The 19,065-nt window shown below is 38.3% G+C and overlaps 1 protein-coding gene across 1 annotated transcript in view; it reads right to left on the bottom strand.

The window, feature by feature from the left end:
• Ctnna3 (catenin alpha 3) overlaps positions 1–19,065 on the bottom strand; it is a 1,277,532-nt gene that overhangs the window by 332,551 nt on the left and 925,916 nt on the right. Inside the window, exon 11 of the mRNA XM_038342272.1 lies at positions 663–863. Within this exon, the coding sequence (XP_038198200.1) occupies positions 663–863 (201 nt within the window). The remainder of the gene's footprint in view (positions 1–662; positions 864–19,065) is intronic.

Genomic DNA, 19,065 nt, shown 5'->3' with positions numbered 1-19,065 from the left:
ATCTATGTGGATCCTGACATTTCCATGGGTCTCTTGGAGCAATGTTAACAATAGTATTTGAAAGAAAAAATATCATTATACTGAGTGGCTCAAAGCGTTCTCTGCCCAGTTTTAGAAAATAGTAACTTGAGTACTGCAACCAACACAGTCATGTATTATACATTTCTTAAACAATGAAAGAAGAATTTGGACAAGAATAGAAAGCTATTTTCGATAGAACTGCAAGGTAAGGGTAGCCAGCATGTCTCTGGATACATAGGAAAAAGCATGCTATGGTTAAATAATAAGAAACCCAGGGGTACCAATAATATAGCCAAATGAAAGCCTAGAAACTACTGCATGCTTAACCCCATGCTGGCCTAATTATAACTCCAAACATCTCTAACATTAATAAACACTCACAAGAGGCTTAGGTCTGGGAGTAATGCATGCATTTAAAAAGACTTTCTTTTCTCAATGAATATATAATTTTTTCCACTGGGGTAAGTTTCAAATCGCATAACGACAGAACACCAAGCACCAATTAGATGATATAGTGATGTGTTATGTGTGTAATAAGAGACCCAGACAGAGACTGTTCATCTTCCTTTGTGTGGCTATCTGGTTGTTATACAGATTCACACATGAGGAGCCATGTAGCTGTCCTGGGGTCAGAGACTCACCCGTGCTTGTAAGGACGTGGACATTTCTCATCACGCCTTCGGTGTAAGCGCCTGGTTCGTAGCTGTCCATTTCCCCTGTGACGATGTGAGCTACTCTTGCAGCTCGTCCTCTGATGGCACCTGCAGCTCGGTCTAAGTTATCAGCATCCTGGTCCCTCAAGGCGATAATGCATTTGTTGACATCCTCCAGAATGTGGCTTTCTGTAAACAAACAGAGCGGGTTACTTGTATGTGTGCATTTTAGTCACACAAATGTAGCAAACTGCAGGATTCTTAACTTTTTACTTCAGACAACGATGTACAGAGGGTACTGAGAAGTAATTATGAGGTAAGGTTACAGGAGTGTTTGAATTCCATTTCTTTACTTATTAATAGCAACAGCCATGAAATGTAAAATTGGTTTTTGAACATAAAGGTTTAGAGTATGGAGGGTTGTCTCTGCAGGTAAAGTTCTGCTCTACCACGGGAGGGTCTGAGTTTGGCTCATCAAGACCACTTCATCTCAGGTTATCGGGCCCTCTGGCTATATATTCAAACACAGCACTATGGTTGGGGACAGGGACAGGGATTTCTAGGAAGCCAGTCTAGAAAAACAAACAAAACAGTGGGCTCCATGCTCAGAGAGAGACTCTCTGCCCCTCCCCCAAAATAAGGTGAACAATGATGAAAAAAAGAAGGTATCCAATAACAAGTTCTGTCCTGCTCATGCTCATGGGCAGACAAATACACACACACAGAGGGAGAGGGAGGGGGAGGGGGAGAGGGAGGAAGAGAGGGAGGGAGGGAAAGAGAGAGAGAGAGAGGGGGGGGGGAGGAAAATGCACACCTCAAATCCAGTTGGGAGACTGAGCCAAGAAGAATGGAAATTCAAGACAAGCCAGCCATACACAGAGCATTAAAAGCCACATTGTAAAACCATCTAAAGCACTGAGGGAAATAAAAGGCAGAAAACTGTATTGATCATGCATTATATTAGGTGCTAGGGCCAGTAGAGTATATTTCATATTTGACGGATGAGTACAAATTGAAGACATTTTACATTAAAATAGAAATAGAATATATAATTCTACAAAGTCTAGTTCTGAATAAAAGCAATATTGTATAAGAGCACAAATTTAAAACTACCATCTTTGATAAGTATATGGAAGAATAAAACTATGGCATTTCATTCAGCTAGAAGATAATGAAATATGAAATCTATAACACTTCTTAAATATTTATTATTTATCTGTACTGGGGTGGGTGGGTTCATGCCTGTACCTTTAGGCACCTGCAGAGGCCAGAAGAAGACACTGGTGAAAGCCACCTGATGAGGACGCTGGCAACTCTGAAAACAAGCAAGCATTCTTAACCAGTGTGCCTGCTCTCCAATTCCCCAAAGTAAAGTCTTAGTTTTATAAAACAACAATTTCTCAAGGCTGTGAACACATATGCACATGTGCATACGTGCACGTGTGCGCGTGCACACACACAGCGGGAGAGAATTGTCTAATCTGACAGGGTTAGTGTCGAAAGACAACAGAGAGTTATTATTATCAGGATCTGAAAAACGTTTGCTCTATTATATTCCTAATATTCTCAAAGGAAAGTGAGGTGACAATATGAGGAAATATGTGTAATATCAACAATTAAAACAATGATCTTTCCCAGTTCTTATTTATGTATTTGTTGTTGTTGGATTTTTGTTTTTTGAAATAGGATCTCACCCATTCAGCCCTGGGTGGCCCTGAATTCTCCATTCTTTTGCTTCAGCTTCCCATGTTCTGGGATAACAGCCATTCACCAACAGATATATGATATTTATAATAAATTAAAATAAATTTCAAAACTAGAGATTTAGCTTCAAGGTTGATCACATGAACCCCTACCCAAGATAATTAAAGTATGATTTGTCAACATACACAAAAATAGTTATAACAAAGACCTTAGTATCCCATATCATATTAACCTTTTTTGTCCTCTCTGTCCTGTTTCTGTTGGATGTGTTCGTGTACATATGGTGACTATATGTGTCGTTGTAAATTAATCACGTAATGTAAGTTAATCGCAGTCATATTTTCCTAATGTATATGTTAACAATGAAAGAAGATTATGGGCAAGAATAGGATGCTATTTCCCACAGAACTGCAAGTTACAGGTACTCAGCATGTCTCTGGATACATAGGACAAACCTGCTATAGTTGAATATTAAGAATAAACCTATCAGAGAATATTGTCTGTGAACACAGCTGTTTCGTTGCAAGCTCCCTAAGCTTCACTCGCATGGATCTTTATTGTTTTTTATTCGACTCTTTCTGTGGGCATGTTAAAACATTGACAAATGCACTGACCACTCTTGTGGTTAGCATGTTCACTTTGTACTATTGTTTAAATTACGTATTTTATTTTTGAGATTATAATATAATTACATCATTTTCCCTCCATTTCTTCTCCCAAACCTTCCATATAGCCCTTCTTGCCCTCTATAAATTCATGACTTCTCTTGTAAATAAATGCTAATTTATGAATATTTGTTATGGGCATATATTCATATACACATCCCTATATATGTATATATATAATATATATATACACACACTGTGACATATATACATATATATTGTGACTGATACACGCACACACGTGCACACACACACATATATACATACATACATACATACATACATACACACACACACACATATATATATGTATTTAATTCCTAAACATAACCATCTCTGTCTATATAATGTTATTTGTATGCATGTTTTCAGGGACGAACCATTTAGTGTGGATTAACCAATTTCTGTGCTCTTCCTTGGGAAGACTACTTCTCCCACTCTCAGTATTCCTTAGTGTCCCGAAACTCCTTGTACAACGTTGAGGCCTCATGGGCTTTCTTCCCCCACTCCATGTACTTTGGCATGTCTATTGTTGTCCTCGTACAGCTCACGTTTGGGCCATCATATTGGTGAGATGTTATGGGCATAGCTCTGATATTACTAGCAGACACAATCTCACAGAAAACTCCCCAGTACTCTGCTTCCTACTATCTTTCTGCCCACTCCTCTGTAATGTTCCCTGGGGGTTATGTGCAGGAATTAATTTGCAAATGTATCCATTGGAACTGAGCTCCACTCTTTGATCAGAGTTGTGTTTTCCCTCTAAGTTTCATTGATGAGAAGTTAAGGGATATTTGTCTGGGGTCCTAAAGACAAATACTTAGAAGGTATTTGTACTTAGAAGGTACAAATACTTAGAAGGTAGTTACAGATTCTGCTGATCTAGTAAAGGAATGGTTGTATGTTCTCTTTGGAGATCCATGATTTCATCAGCATATGAGTCATAACAATGCCTAGCGTTGCGTGATAACCAAAAGGCAAAATATTGGCATGCATACCTTGATGGGCATGAATAGCTCTCCAATTGCACTTGAGACATGTTCAACAAGAGGGACACCATACTTGGTTGTAATATTTTCTAATTATTTCTAATTCCATTAATTTGTGGTCCTTCTTTCTTCTGGTTAGTTGAGCCAAGGATTTACCAATCTTATTTGTCTTCTCCAAGAATCAGCTCTTAAATTCTATGATTCTTAATATTGTATTCTTTGATTCTATTTCACTGATTGATGCTTTGATTTTTTTAAATCATTTTTTGGTGGTCAGCTGGGCTTTGATTTGGTTTCAGAAGATTTTGAGGTATATTATTTATATGTGCTATTTCTGTTTCTCCAATTATAGGTATTTAAAGCTATACATTTTCTTCATAGGTTTGTTTTTTATGTATTCTAGAAATTTTGTTGTATCTTTTTTTAAAAAAAAATCATTCAGTTCCAGGAATTTTTTGTTTCTTTCTTGATTTTTCCCCTTTACTCATTCACTATTCTGTAATGAGCTGTTTAATCTCTGTGGCTTTACATATTTGCTGGAGATTTGCTTGCTGTCAATTTTAAGTTGTATTGCATTGTGATCAGAGAGGATACAAAGAACCATTTGAATCTCTCTCTTTTTTAAATTTTTTAAAATATCCTTTTTTCCACAGAATTAAGTCTATTAAAAAAAAGTCCATGTGTTGCTGAGTAAAATGTGTATTCCTTGGTGTTTGGGTGAAATAATTCTGTAGACGTCTGATTAATCTATTTGCTATTAAAAATTTCAAATATACCATATTAAATGCTCACTGATCTATTTCTGAACTCCTTTGCGATGCAATGGGTATTTCCATTACACATTGCAAGATTGCTTAGTGTTCTAATTCTCCTTCAGTTTAGTTTTCAACTGCAGATTCATCTCTTCTCAGGAAGTGGATAATTTAAAAATGCTAATATTTAGCCGGATGGTGGTGACTCAAGCCTTTAATCCCACCCAGCACTCAGGAGACAGAGGCAGGTGGTTTCCTGTGAGTTCAATGCTAGTCTGGTCTAAAGAGTGAGTTCCAGGACAGGCACCAAAGCTACACAGAGAAACCCTCTCTTGAAAAAAATGCTATTTCAAGAACACAAAGCATGTTCTTATAGACAGAGAACATTTAAAATGTTGTGTTTTGGAAACTGACACTCAGGGAAGCTGATCTGAGGCTCCAGAGTAGCTAGCCATTCTTTTAAGACTGGGAGATTGCTGAATTACTGGCAATTCCCTTTGAATAGTTATGGCCATCCCAGAATGCAAAGTGTTATTTCTGTTATGCTGGAAAGAACCAGACCTGGGCTAAATGGAACTGATCTGTCACCCAGAAGCATTCTGTCCCCTGCCAGCGTCTCAGGCTAACTCTACCTTCCATCACTGAAGCAAGCGAGCACAATGAGATTTCAAAAAGGCATTTACAGAAATGTCCATATTATTTTTTCTTACTTATTTCGTTTTCTCTAATAAAAGTCACAATGTAAAGGTCAACTTCACTGCTTCAAGTAATGTAGAAAAAAAAAGAGAGAAGTACAATGAAAATAAGTTAGTCATTATTTGGTCTCCAAAATACAATCTTATAAATCAACAGTCCATAGAGTAGATTGAAACTGTAAGCATATTTTAATCTGCAAATATGAGACTTGTTGAAAAGTAAGCTTTGTTTCTCATGAGTTAATCGGGACTTTGACTATAACAATGAGAAAGGAAGAAGGAAAAGGACCTTGAACAGTAGACCATCAACTGAGAAAGAGCACAGCACGAACAGTGCCCCACCTAATACGAGTCTGTGACAAAATAATAAAAATAAAATGCAATTACTATTATATAATAATGACGAGAATAATAATAATGAGGAGGAGAACAATAAGCAAGAAAAAATGGACGCTGCTGTTTTCTGGTTTCTGTTTTCAAGAGCAAAATAAAATGGCATTACTATATTGGGAAGATCAAGGTGAGCTCAGTTTACCTGGTATGTATGAGTCTCGAGAGCAAAGCTGATTTTAATTATGAGTAAGTGATATTCATCTTATATACCTGGAACTACATCTGTTCATTTAAAACACCCAGAAGACAGAGAAGTGTTCCAGGAACAATAACCAAAATACAGCTAGATTTTTTTCCCCTTTCCACAGAAAAGCCATAAAATGTAAAAGCAAATGAGAGCAACTTTGTAAGATAACTGTTATTTGTTTCCATTTAATCATAGTCAAAATTTCTTTTTAGCAAGAATTCAATCTCAGTGATTAATGGCTCTCAAAGACTTATGCATGTACTACTTTGATAATAACATACATATATACAGGTCTTCCAGTTTCTAATTTCCTTTATATTGCTGGGATAAAACAAGTTTACCAAAAGCAATTTAGGGGAAGAAAGGGTTTATAGTAAGTTGGGCTTCAAAAAATGAAAATTTTCTGTGCTGGCAAGAGACTGTTAGGGAACAAAAACAGGAAAAATATAATTTTCAAGACTTCTGTAAGTTTTACAAATAATTCTTTGTTTAGAAATCATGTTTTATGTGTATGAGTGTTTTGTGCAGGAGTACAGATTGCACCTCATTCCTGCAGTTGACAATGACAGCCACAAGAGGGCACCAAATAATCTGGAATGATAATTAAAGTCATCTGCGCCCTGTCACGTGGGTGCTGGGAATGGAACCCTAGTCCCCTGGAAGAGCAGTAAGTGCTCTGAACTGCTCAACCATGTCTGTAGCCTACAAATAATTCTTAACATTCAGTAATAAATCAACAAAAAACTAACCAAATGAAAAGCAAAAGACCCGAGCAGACATTTAATCTGAGACTATAAACGTGCCTCAAATAAATAAATGCAAATATTCTCAAAATGTTATGCCTTCAAGTGATTACAGAGGGACGTAGTACACACATCTATTAAAGCATTGAGAGCTATGCCACTGAGAACAATAAATGCTGGAGAGGAGGTGGAGCAAGAGGAACTTCCCTTCACTCTTGGAACAAATACAGTTTGGGGCAACCACGGCAAGAGAGTTTGCCAGTGCTTCACCAGATTCAGTATAGTACAAAAGACTGCGAAATATAAGAACGACACTTCTTGTTGTTTGACGAATTGTAAACCTAAGTTCACATTGCACAGACATATCAGCCTTGCCAAGATGGAGTCAACGAGGATGCCCTTCAGTATGTCAATCACCAAGCTTCAGAGCATCCAGACAATGGAATAATACTAAAAAAAATGTGATTAAACAAATTGTCAACTAAGAATTACTACAGGAAAAACTTAAGTGCACTCACAAAGTTTCTGTGGAAAGGGAACATAGTGTGTGATTGCAACCACGCGGTGTGAGAAAAAGGAAAAGCTATGCAGCAATGAATGACCGGTGGCTTTTAACTGATGGAAAACGTAACTCAAGCACCGGAGAGTCTTAAAGGAGTAAAAGCATCTGTATAGTATCCTAATGGTGAACACATCTCCACATGTACTTGTCACACTCATAGAATGTACAGTCTAAAGCAAACCCTGACATGGATGTATAATTTCAATATGTCACAACTAGAAATTGCATTGATACTTTTTCAATAAGGATGGGGCCAGAGAGATGGCTTGATCTACAAAGAGCTTTGCCTTGCTGCCTAGTGTCCTCAGTTCAGTTCCCAGAACTCATATAAAGGAGATCACAGACTTTGTGTATATTCATTGTCGTGGCCACATTAGACTGCATTTAATCTTAGGACTGCAAGAAAATCCAGGCTATTCCTTTATATCCAAAAGTACACATTGCCTGAAAATGTGTACAGGTAATAGTGTAGAAATTTGGACATCCTTCAACGTTTCAAATACTGCAGGAAAACATTTGGTGCTATTTCCTTTACCTTTCCAGTTCCACATATATCTCTACAATACCACGTTGGTTAAACATTTGGAGATATATTCTTTCCCAGGACTGTTGGGTAATAGACTCATTATTTCATTCACTGTTTACACAGCCAGGGCTGATCTTGAATCCATTTCCCCAACATGGAGTCCCTAGTGCCGAGATTATAGGCATGTGACTGTGCCCTATGCATCTTTTATGTGATGATGATGATATATATGTTTAAATATTGGTGTAAACATTATAACAATTGTGAGATATAGGTTTGTATACTTAATTGGTGGTTAGAAATGGGGTTCCGCACAAGTATCTTTAAAATTTCAATAAAGTTTTAGTATTAAATTTTAAGTCTTAATAGAGGTTTGTCCATCTTTAACCATACCATAGACATTAAAGTCTCATGGAATTTGGAAATATGGTAATTCTATAGTCATCTTGTATGGATATTCTATAACGTGTAAAGGAAATTGCGTGTTCAGACTATTTTTGAAATTTCCCATAAAATTTACAAGCGATCATTATACTATAACAACATGTAATTGTAAATAGTGTAAGCTCTTATGCTAAATTAATTGCGCACGAAATATAATTTGTACTTGTTTAGGAGGTTAATTTTTATTTCAGAGCTCACAATGATAGAATTCTCCTAACATGAACATGTTGGATCTATATGGAGCCATTACAGCAGAGGGAACCTTATGAAGCCTCATTCTAGAAATGTCACCAGGATTAGAAAATAACTACAGAAAAATAAAATAACCAGTGAAGACTAACACTCCTCCTTCTGAGCTTTCGGAGAGTAAGATAACAAAACTGCGCTCCTGCAGTTGCTGCTACCCCTGCAACACAAACGGGGAGAAACAGTCAAGTCGACCTTAGCCATTCTCAGTCCGTGCTGATTTTATGTTAATTGTCTCATTGCTTCCTCTCCCGTAGACCCAGAACCTATTAACATCTAATAACCAAACACTGAGTGCAAAAACAAACAAGCCAACAGTAGCTGTGAGGACGTTACCAGCTGGAGCATCAGGACTGCCAGCAGGAACAGACAGTAGCGAGCCCTGTTCTAGCGTTCGGCTGCATTTCCCAGAAAGAAAAATAAAAACAGAATGACGCCATTCAGTATTTGTGACAGGATAAAGGTATTGAACGCTTCTTCAGTTCTTGGATACTCTTGGGGAAAACTGTATTCATTTGGGTGTTATTTCTTGGTTCAAAATACAGAATAGCTTTAGGGCCCTAGTAAGACTTTGTAGCACAGTTATGTAAATTTGGGAATTATTTTAAGTGACACCCTAGAAATTGGTGGTAGATAACAAACCCTAAGAAAGAAGGAAAAAAAAATTGAAAATGTAATAAGAAATGGGCTGCCTAATAACTGGTATTATTTTTATTTTCCCCAAGAATATTAAATATACTGATCAATTCTATTGACTAATATCTAAAACAGCTTCTCTCCACATGAGAAAGGGGACTAGCTACCTTTATAGAGGGCAAGGTTACTATGGGGAATATACCTTAGAGAAACCTACTTTCCCCGTCACCAAATTTATACAAAATTGAGCACAGCATCCTCTTGTCAAGATGTATGGATCTCCTTTATTTTGGTGTCAGATTTCAAACCAATCATTCCCACGAGACACACTATTGTTCTATATTTTATTTGTAATTATTGAAAGAAACTAAAATTAAAATCATATCTACCTGTCTCTATCTCTCTATCATCTATTATTCTATCTATCTATCTATCTATCTATCTATCTATCTATCTATCTATCTATCTATCTATCTATCTATCTATCCATCCAGATAACATTGATTTGGGGATAGCAGACTTTGTCTCACAAAATCTCTGTATCACCTGGATTGTATAGAGATGACTGTATGTAGCCAAGGCTAGCCTCAATTGTCTGATCTCCCTGCTGCTATCTTCTGAGAGCTGGGGTTATAGATATGTGCCAGCCTGCTTGGCCTCTCAACATATTAATCGTCAATATTTTACATAGTTACATACAGTTTCCGCCAATTTACGTGACTACTGCCAGGGATAAGGAACTGGGTCATGGTGAAACTGTAAAGGGACATTCATGTGACATCTGAACTTTCATTAACCGTCTTTGTCTGGACCTGGAAGTAGTTCAGTGACACAGCACTAGGCTCACACGGCCAGGGCGTGGGTTCAATACCCAGCACTGATAGATAGAAGGTTTCTATTCTTTAAAACAAACTCAGAAATTTGCCATAACTCAAATTTATACACATTGTTTTATAGTTTACTTATGGTTTTCATGTTGCCTGTTTCCTTGCTGACTTTAAGTATTTTTTAATAATTTTTCACAATGTGCAAAATATAATCCATGGCATCATGGATTTTCAATTTAGAAAAGGCCTAAGGAAAAAGAGGCATAAACATGTAAAATGACCCATTTTATTACTATAAAGTTAATTTAATTTTATTATTTCTGAAATCTATGCTTAAGAATAAATTTTTTGTTGTTTCCAAAACTTTTAAAGGGACTGTTGACAAGAATAGCAGTCACACACATAACTGTAGTGATTTCCTGGGCCCAGGATACGCAGACTTTGGCACTACTACAATCAAGAAGCTTGCTCAAGACACATTCTACCGATTTCCCCATAACCAATGCTACAGCTCTGGAGTCTACTGTACTCAAATGCAGCCACTTCTTAAAACTAGGAACAAAAGCAACTAGGGGTCAAGACCTGCAGCTAGGAGCACATTCTGTTTTTGCAGAGGACCTCATTTAGTTCATGGCAGCTACATTAGGAAGCTCATGACTACAGATAACTCCAGCTCCTGGGAATCTGATGCCTTCTTTGGTTTCTGTGGGAAACTGAACGCGTGTGTACACACACACCCCTCGCCACACATACATACTCATTTAAAGACAAAGAAGCAAGCAAACAAAAACCCACTGTTCGAATGAGGGGTAAGCAGCTAAAATGTTATTAAAATTGTAAAACAAACATTGTGTGGGCTGTGTGTGTGAGTGTGTGTGTGTGTGTGTGAGAGAGAGAGAGAGAGAGAGAGAGAGAGAGAGAGAGAGAGAATGAGAGAGAGAGAGTTTAGACAAAACAACATGCTAAGAAATCTGTATCTTTATTCAAGATCTTTTAATTTTTCCCCTTTTAAAATGCAAAAAGCACAGTTAACCTTTGCAGCTTATGCCCCTTTTACTTGCAAAACCCCACTGTCAGAGCATCTAATCAAATCAACTTGAACAAATGCAGCGCTATTACCCCAACAGCCTTGCCTGGAAGGCTATTCCTCGCATTGAGGCGTCTCTGCATGAAAACCAGATTCGCAACATCTGGTCTGATTCCGTTTTCCTTTAATTTTCATTTTGTTGCTGTTTCCATTTTATTTCCTTTCCCAATCATGTTTGTTGAACTGCAAATAGCAATTTTCACTGGCCTATGGGGTCTTTATTACACTGTCTGTGTTTAGGGTTAGTAGTCTACCCTGTTGCTTCTGGTTAGATGCGAAATAGCAATTTATATGATTACAATTACCCTGGCTTTCTACTTGCAATTGAGAATGTTAGCAAAACACATCTTTATTTATTTATTGTTTGTTTGTTTGTTTGTATTAGTTACACTAGTCAAGCACCAATCAAAACTGACTGTGACTATCACCTTGGCACTATGGATCCATGGGCTCTGATTTGTTTCCCTGCATCGGGGTGGCTCGTGTCTTCCAGCTAAGCCAATTACCAATAGGTTTAGAAAGACACTGATCACTGAGAGCAGAGGCGCTTCATCAGGAGGTAGGAAGTACTATAAACCAGACGTAAACACGATGCAGAGGATAGTCAATAGTAAATTCTAGTGCATGACTCCAAATTCCATCCCATGACTGGGTTGCTGCATAACATCTCACCATATGGGAATCCTTAACATTGGCATCAAACCTTGGACCAGAAATTATCAAAATATTTCATTTCTTTTCAAAGAAGAGCAAGCTAAAATATGGAATTTGGTTTGTAAAGTCTTGTTATAGCATGAATCAAGGCTGTTATGAGAAGAGAACTGCCATGTGATCCCTGATGTCTGATACCATGATTTCAACAATTATGTTCTATGTGGTGGACATTAGTCGCATCTTAATGACACTGCCATTGCACGTCCATAAGTGACTCGGGTGAGTTATAATTTCATTTATCTAGTGGTTAATTTTGATGGTTTACATATCAACTAAAAATCTGAGAACATATGAAGCTAATTTTGAGGAAATATTTCTAACTATGTCTATCCTCCTGATTCCCACCACAGGCCTGGCCCTCCCCCCATCCTGAAGAACAGCAATGAAAAACGCAGAAGGAATCCTAACCCAGGGGATAACGAGGCGATGATGGACGGTATTTATCCTCCCGATTGTTTTTGAAGCTCTCTGGTTCATCATCACAAAGAATGAAAATGACGTAGAAAATATTGTGTGGTTTTATGTAGACCGAGAGGATATTTCATGTCCAATATTTAGGCAATATACTCCCTTCAAAGGCTATTCAGCTCTCAGAACTTTCAATGCTATGGGAAAATTTTTCAAAATTTATGTGACGTTTGAGTGTCAAATTTTTTAGTTTTCTGACATGAAATTTTATGATGAAAAGGCTCTTGTATCTATTATTGTAAGCTAATCTTGATAAGCGGTATGCACAAAGCATCGTGTGTGCCGTGCACACTTTGTTATCTCCCGCATTGTGTCCAGGGAACACAATGAAACAATCACTCTTAATGCTCCCCCTCTTATCAAAGAGACAAACAGTAACTCAGATGCCTATTCCAAGTTCAAATGCTGGTATTCAATAAACGAGAGCACTGAGCCTAGGGCAACTGACTCTGGTTTGTTCCAAGGTTTTTCTGTGCTGTTGCTGTATTATAAGGATGTCAGTATAAATTACAATACAGATACATTTTTCATGGCTACCAGGAAAATAATCAGAGATCATTGTTTTAATATCTTGCTTTCTTACAATTCAAATTGGTTTCTGAGAAAGTCTTTCCTCCTTCTAGGAACATTACAGATCTAGAACTCATTAAGTTGGCTCTGTCTTATTAAACAACTGTGAATTTTCTCTTTAGAAGGTCCCTCTGATAGTAATAAGAGCTTCCCATCTGATTTTCCAAGAACATCAAACACCAGTGAATAGATTTATGCGATAATGGGAAACACTCAATTACTTTAACAGAAAGCTTTATTTAGGGACAGCGTTCTAAGTATCCTGGGGACTGAAACAACCATACTTAAAAGAACAAAAGCAAGGGTAGAAGATTTGAGTCCATTCATCATTTTTATTATGTACTCCCGACTTTACCCCAAACGCATTTAAACATCATATTTCAGTGGCATTTATGGTGACTTTGCCACTCCACTTTATAGCAGCCTGTGCATTTATCAAGTGGCTGGCCAGCCTCTCTGCAGTATTGCCTACCACCCTTCCCGGTGATTATAAGAACAATCCAAGTGACAGTGTCCTTTGCTTTACAGAAGCTGCTCAGCTTCAGGAGGTCCCATTTATTCAATGTTGCCCTTAATGTCTGTGCTGCTGGGGCTATACGTAGGAAGCGGTCTCCTGTGCCCAAATGTTGTAGAGTACTTCCCACTTTCTCCTCTAACAGGTTCAGTGTGTTCAGATTGATATTGAGGTCTTTAATCCATTTGGACTTGAGTTTTGTGCATGGTGATAGACACGGATCTACTTTCATTCTTCTACAGGTTGACACCAACCCCGCAACAGACAAAGGTCTGATCTCCAAAATATATAAGGAACTCAAGAGACTAGACTTTAAAATGCTAATGAACCCAATTAAAAAATGGGGCACCGAACTGAACAGAGAATTCTCAACAGAAGAAGTTTGAATGGCCAAAAGACACTTAAGGGCATGCTCAACCTCCTTAGCAATCAGGGAAATGCAAATCAAAACAACGTTGAGATACCATCTTACACCTGTCAGAATGGCTAAAATCAAAAACACCAATGATAACCTTTGCTGGAGAGGATGTGGAGTAAGGGGTACACTCATCCATTGCTGGTGGGAATGCAAACTTGTGCAACTGCTTTGGAAAGCAGTGTGGAGGTTTCTCAGGAAATTTGGGATCAACCTACCCCAGGACCCAGCAATCCCACTCTTGGGAATTTACCCAAGAGATGCCCAATCATATTACAAAAGCATCTGTTCAACTATGTTTATAGCAGCATTATTTGTAATAGCCAGAACCTGGAAACAACCTAGATGCCCTTCAGTGGAAGAATGGTTGAAGAAAGTGTGGAATATATACATATTAGAGTACTACTCGACGGTAAAAAACAATGACATCTTGAATTTTGCATGCAAATGGAGGGAATTAGAAAACACCATCCTGAGTGAGATAACCCAGGCCCAAAAAGATGAACATGGGATGTACTCACTCATAATTGGGTTCTAGCCATAAATAAAGGACATCGAGCCTATAATTCGTAAAAAAATCCTAGAGAAGCTATATAAGAAGGTGAACCCAAAGAAAAACATATAGTTATCCTCCTGGATACTGGAAGTAGACAAGATTGCCGGACAAAAAATGGGAACATGCGGGTGGGGTGGGATGGGGGGAGGGGGGATGGGGAGAGAAAAGTGTGAAGTGGAGGATGGGAAGAGCTTGGGGGAATAGGATGGTTGGGATATAGAAAGGGTGGATATGGGAACAAGGAATTATATATCTTAGTTAAGGGAGCCATTCTAGAGTTGGCAGAGACTTGACTCTAGAGGGGTTCCCAGGTGTCCAGGAAGATGCCCCCAGCTAGGTCCTTGGGCAGCTGAGGAGAGGGTGCCAGAAATGTCCAGATCCTATTGCCATACTCATGAATATCTTGCATATCACCATAGAACCTTCACCTGGCATTGGATGGAGAAAATGACAGAGCCCCACATAGGAGCACCAGACTGAGCTCCCAAGGTCCCGATGAGGAGCAAAAGGAGGGAGATCATGAGCAAGGAAGCCAGGACCACGAGGAGTGCTTTTACCCATTGAGACGGTGGGACAGATCTAACGGGAGACCACCAAGTCCAGTTGGAATGGGACTGATGGAACAGGGGACCAAACCGGACTCTCTGAATGTGGCTGACGGTGGAGGAGGACTGAGAAACCAAGGACAACGGCAATGAACATGAACTCTACAGCATGGACGGGCTCACTGTGAGCCTTGTAAGTTTGGTTGCTCACCTTCCTGGACTTAGGGGGAGCTGGGAGGACCTTGGACTTAACATAGTGAAGGGAACCCTGATGGCTCTTTGTCTTGGGGAGGGGTGGAGAGGGGGTATGGGTGGAAGGGAGGGGAGGGAAGGGGGAGGAGGAGGGAAGGAGATGGAAATCTTTAATAAAAAAAATTTTAAAATAATAATAAAAAAAGAACAATCCAAGAAGGGCAGTGGATACTTCTGCCATATACATTCTTCGGAATACTGAGCATTTCTTGTTCCTCTTACCTCTTTAGAGAGCTGCAGCTGTAATACAGGCTCATGTTTATTTGAAGCTAAGAGAGCACAGCAGTGATTCTCAGGGATTTACGTGTTTACATGCACTAGTCACTCAGACACTCGCTCTAACAGCTTCGAATTGCTTTTAAAATCTTTGACACGTTATATTTTTTCAAATGGTAGCTTATCCCCCCTAAATGTAAACTTAGAGTTTGTCCAATCCTAAATGCTCCTTGATCAGACGTGGGTCGTATTCCAGTTATCTAATGAAGGATGACCACTAAGCATTAAAATGATCTTATTGCTATTGAAGGTCAGGTATCCAGGTATGTTCATCCACATCTCCCCATCGTTATACAATTTTCTAGTGTTGACTTTTTTCCTTCAGACTCAAGTTACCAAAAAGCTTCCTACCCTGCCTGCATCTACCCCCAAATCTTTGCCATTTCTAAATGCTCCTCCCTCTTCCCATTTATTCCTTCAGAAAGACTTCGGCAGTTTAGTGAAAATGGCTTTGCAAATTCAACCTCTGGATTAGGAAATGCAATCTGAAATGTCAATAACTGATATGCAGATAGATAATGAGAGCATTAAACATTTAAAAAAAACAGTTTGTAGTAAGGTAGCTGAAAACAAAGGTATAACTCACAGGCTGGTGTAGAGAGAAAACTTTCATTAAGGAGTTCTTCCTCCAGACCCTATATGAACAGACTAAACACACAAGCCACGCTTGTTGACTGACCCCTGAGCCCTATATTGGATAAAAATTTATGTATATATAATAATACTTCTCTTTGTGTGTAAATTTTTACCACATGTATGCATGCCTGTGAAGGCATGAAGACGATGTCAGGTCTCCTGGAATTGGAATTAAATGCAGTTGTCAGCTACCCAAGGTTGGTGATGGGAAGCAAACTAGAATTCTCCAGAAGTCTCAAGAGCTCTTAACCCCCTAAGCCTTTTTTCCAGCACCTATAATATAATGCAATGTAATAATACATATATGTGCATATATATAAACTTTTTGATTAAGGGTATATTGATACAAAATTATGGACTTTATGATAGTCTTCTATCAGCATGGTTTTAATATTCTACTCAATCTACTTCCATTGATATCTCCTGAGTATTGTGGATGTGCTTTATGTGCCAAATAGTTAGCTATGCCACAGAAGAATGACTGATGATTGCATCTTCAAATGAGAAACTCAGAGAAATAAGAAGATATCAACTAGAAGTTTTTCAGCTTGAGGATTTATCTCACCTTAACTTTGCTTCATATTCTTGGTTCAGCTAGCACAGCTTCTAAATTTCCACCTCGCTTCATCTCATTCCTTCCTATCTAAATTCCCCCACATAGTTTCTGAACCTGCTTTATTAAAAATGGACTGGGAATGAACCCAGAGTTTTTGTCTTCTCCATTATTATGGGAAAAGCAGGAGAAAAGATAAGACCACATAATATGTGTGTGTCTGTGCGTGTGTGTGTGCGTGTGTGTATACACAACCAAACCAAACTGATACAGTGCAAGAATGTGAAGTCTATTATCAGTTCAGTTTGTGGAATTTAAATTGATAGTCATTTCGTAAATCCAGACAGCAACAGGTGAAATCTGCGAGCAGGGGGATTGTGAGGAGAAGGGATCCCCCGTCTTCTGCCCTATTCCCCAAAGAAATACCTAAGTACGGAACAGCAAAGTGCTGAAGGTTGATGATTATCCTTTTAATAATATTTGTTTAACGTTCTGAGGAATGCAAAATCTAAATCTAAGAACCTGAACACAAACTTTGAACCCAGGGACTTCTCTTCACTCTTTTCTCCCAAACAAAGCCTTGCAAAGAGCTCTGACACCTCCGTTCCCACCCTTTCGACTCCCTAGGCCTGAGGAGATCCAAGCACCCTACGCCTTCCCTGTTTTTCTTCATTTTATGCCGTGTTTTTCACTCCCGTGCTCCAGGTTGTTTTCCGGTCCTCTGATTAATCTTTACTCAAAACACTCAACAGCAACACATGCAAATGCATCCATATTTTAAAAGACTGTCAAATGCTCTGGTTATAAAAAGCCCACAGTGATGCTATTGAACTGATTCTTAGCTATTAGCAGAGTCAACTTCTACCTTCAGTTGCACATACGAACACATTCAATCCTCACTTGATTAATTGGGCAACCTATCAAATCAAATGTAAATTAGCTTTCCTCTGATATTATCCTCAGATATTAAGCCATCATACCAGCAAGTGAAGATTATGTGTCCTCATGTCCTCCAGAATATGGTCTGATGTTGATGTTCAGTTCTTGAATTCAGGTCATCTTAAAGACTGGTAGACTAACCTTCCAACATGCCCCCCTGGCTTTCCACTTTTTATCTACACATTAGTCTCCTGTCACTAGGAACTACACAGCACATCAGCTAACCCTTGACTGTGGATGCTGCCTAGCAGGTAGCGTAACTTTATGGAAAGAACCATCAAATGGCAAAATTATGGATGTAATCAAAAGAGTAATTGTAGCAATGAATCGTGAAATCCAAGGTATGATGGGCAATAGAGATAAGAAGTTGAAAACATCTACTGGTGGTCTCACAGGACAATAGGCTCTTTGTTGTAGAGGGCTCTAGAATGTGTGTTGAAAAGGATAGGGCACTGTGGTAGGAGAATGTTGCCCTCCAGCTGAGGTCTTTAGAGGATGATGCAAATATATCATTGTATGGCTCTGGGACTGGGTAACTCCAACAAAACGGAAGAGAAAAGTCATCAGACCCAAAGAGGGGGAAGATGGGGAAGCCAGCCTATGGGGTCCACTGAACTGTGAACCACACATAAAGACAGCTGAAAAAGAAATAGAAATGAAATCGGGGTTCCATTGTTCAATTTGTTCAACATTAGTCCATGTATTTTATTATTCATGGAAAACTATTGGACAAAACTTTTTTTAAAAAGCCCATTAACAATCTGTTTAGGAAATAGATTTAAGAAACTTAAAGAAATCTACATTTTCTCAATCTATCAATTAGAATTTTAAATACAAAAAGATAGATAAAAGATATTGAGTTTCCAAATTATTTTGTGATTTATCAAGGCATGGCTTTTAAAGTATTCAATAAGGAGACACAGAAAGGAATGAGAAATTTATAATAACAAATAACAATGATATCTGCAGCATGAAGCCTCCACAGATAGGTCTTGCTGCTTGCTATACCTCATGTAGACCCTCTTTCCTTGAAATAATAACCACCCAAGAATAAAACTAGTTGTTTGTTTTGTTTTCCTAAATTTGTTGCAATTTTTATTGTTGAATCAAAGGTATTATCAAGATATTTTAATATGAAAGTTTGAAATAAAATACCTGGCCAAGTAGTTCAAATATGAAATTTTAAAACCATAAGCCTCATGTAAATGTAATATGGATATTGGGAGAAATGAATTTAGAAACATGTCATGGACATGACCCTCTGGTTCCAGTTTTATGTAGCAGTTAGTGGGACATCAATCTTATTTCTTCAAATGGAATTTCTACAGATTTCCATTTGGGAAGCCCTGCCTTCACACACCGTTCAGTGTTAACATTTCACAATTGCTCTTTAGGGGTCAGAAATGCATATATTCTGTATTTTATAATCTTCACAGTTTTTATGTAAGTGGTGTCTCTTTTCCTTCATAGACTGAGCAGTGGTTTTATTTCTAACCT

Source organism: Arvicola amphibius, chromosome 9 (genome assembly GCF_903992535.2).
Source record: "Arvicola amphibius chromosome 9, mArvAmp1.2, whole genome shotgun sequence".
In the NCBI taxonomy this organism is placed as follows: Eukaryota; Metazoa; Chordata; class Mammalia; order Rodentia; family Cricetidae; genus Arvicola; species Arvicola amphibius.
This window is presented reverse-complemented; position numbering and strand designations above follow the sequence as displayed.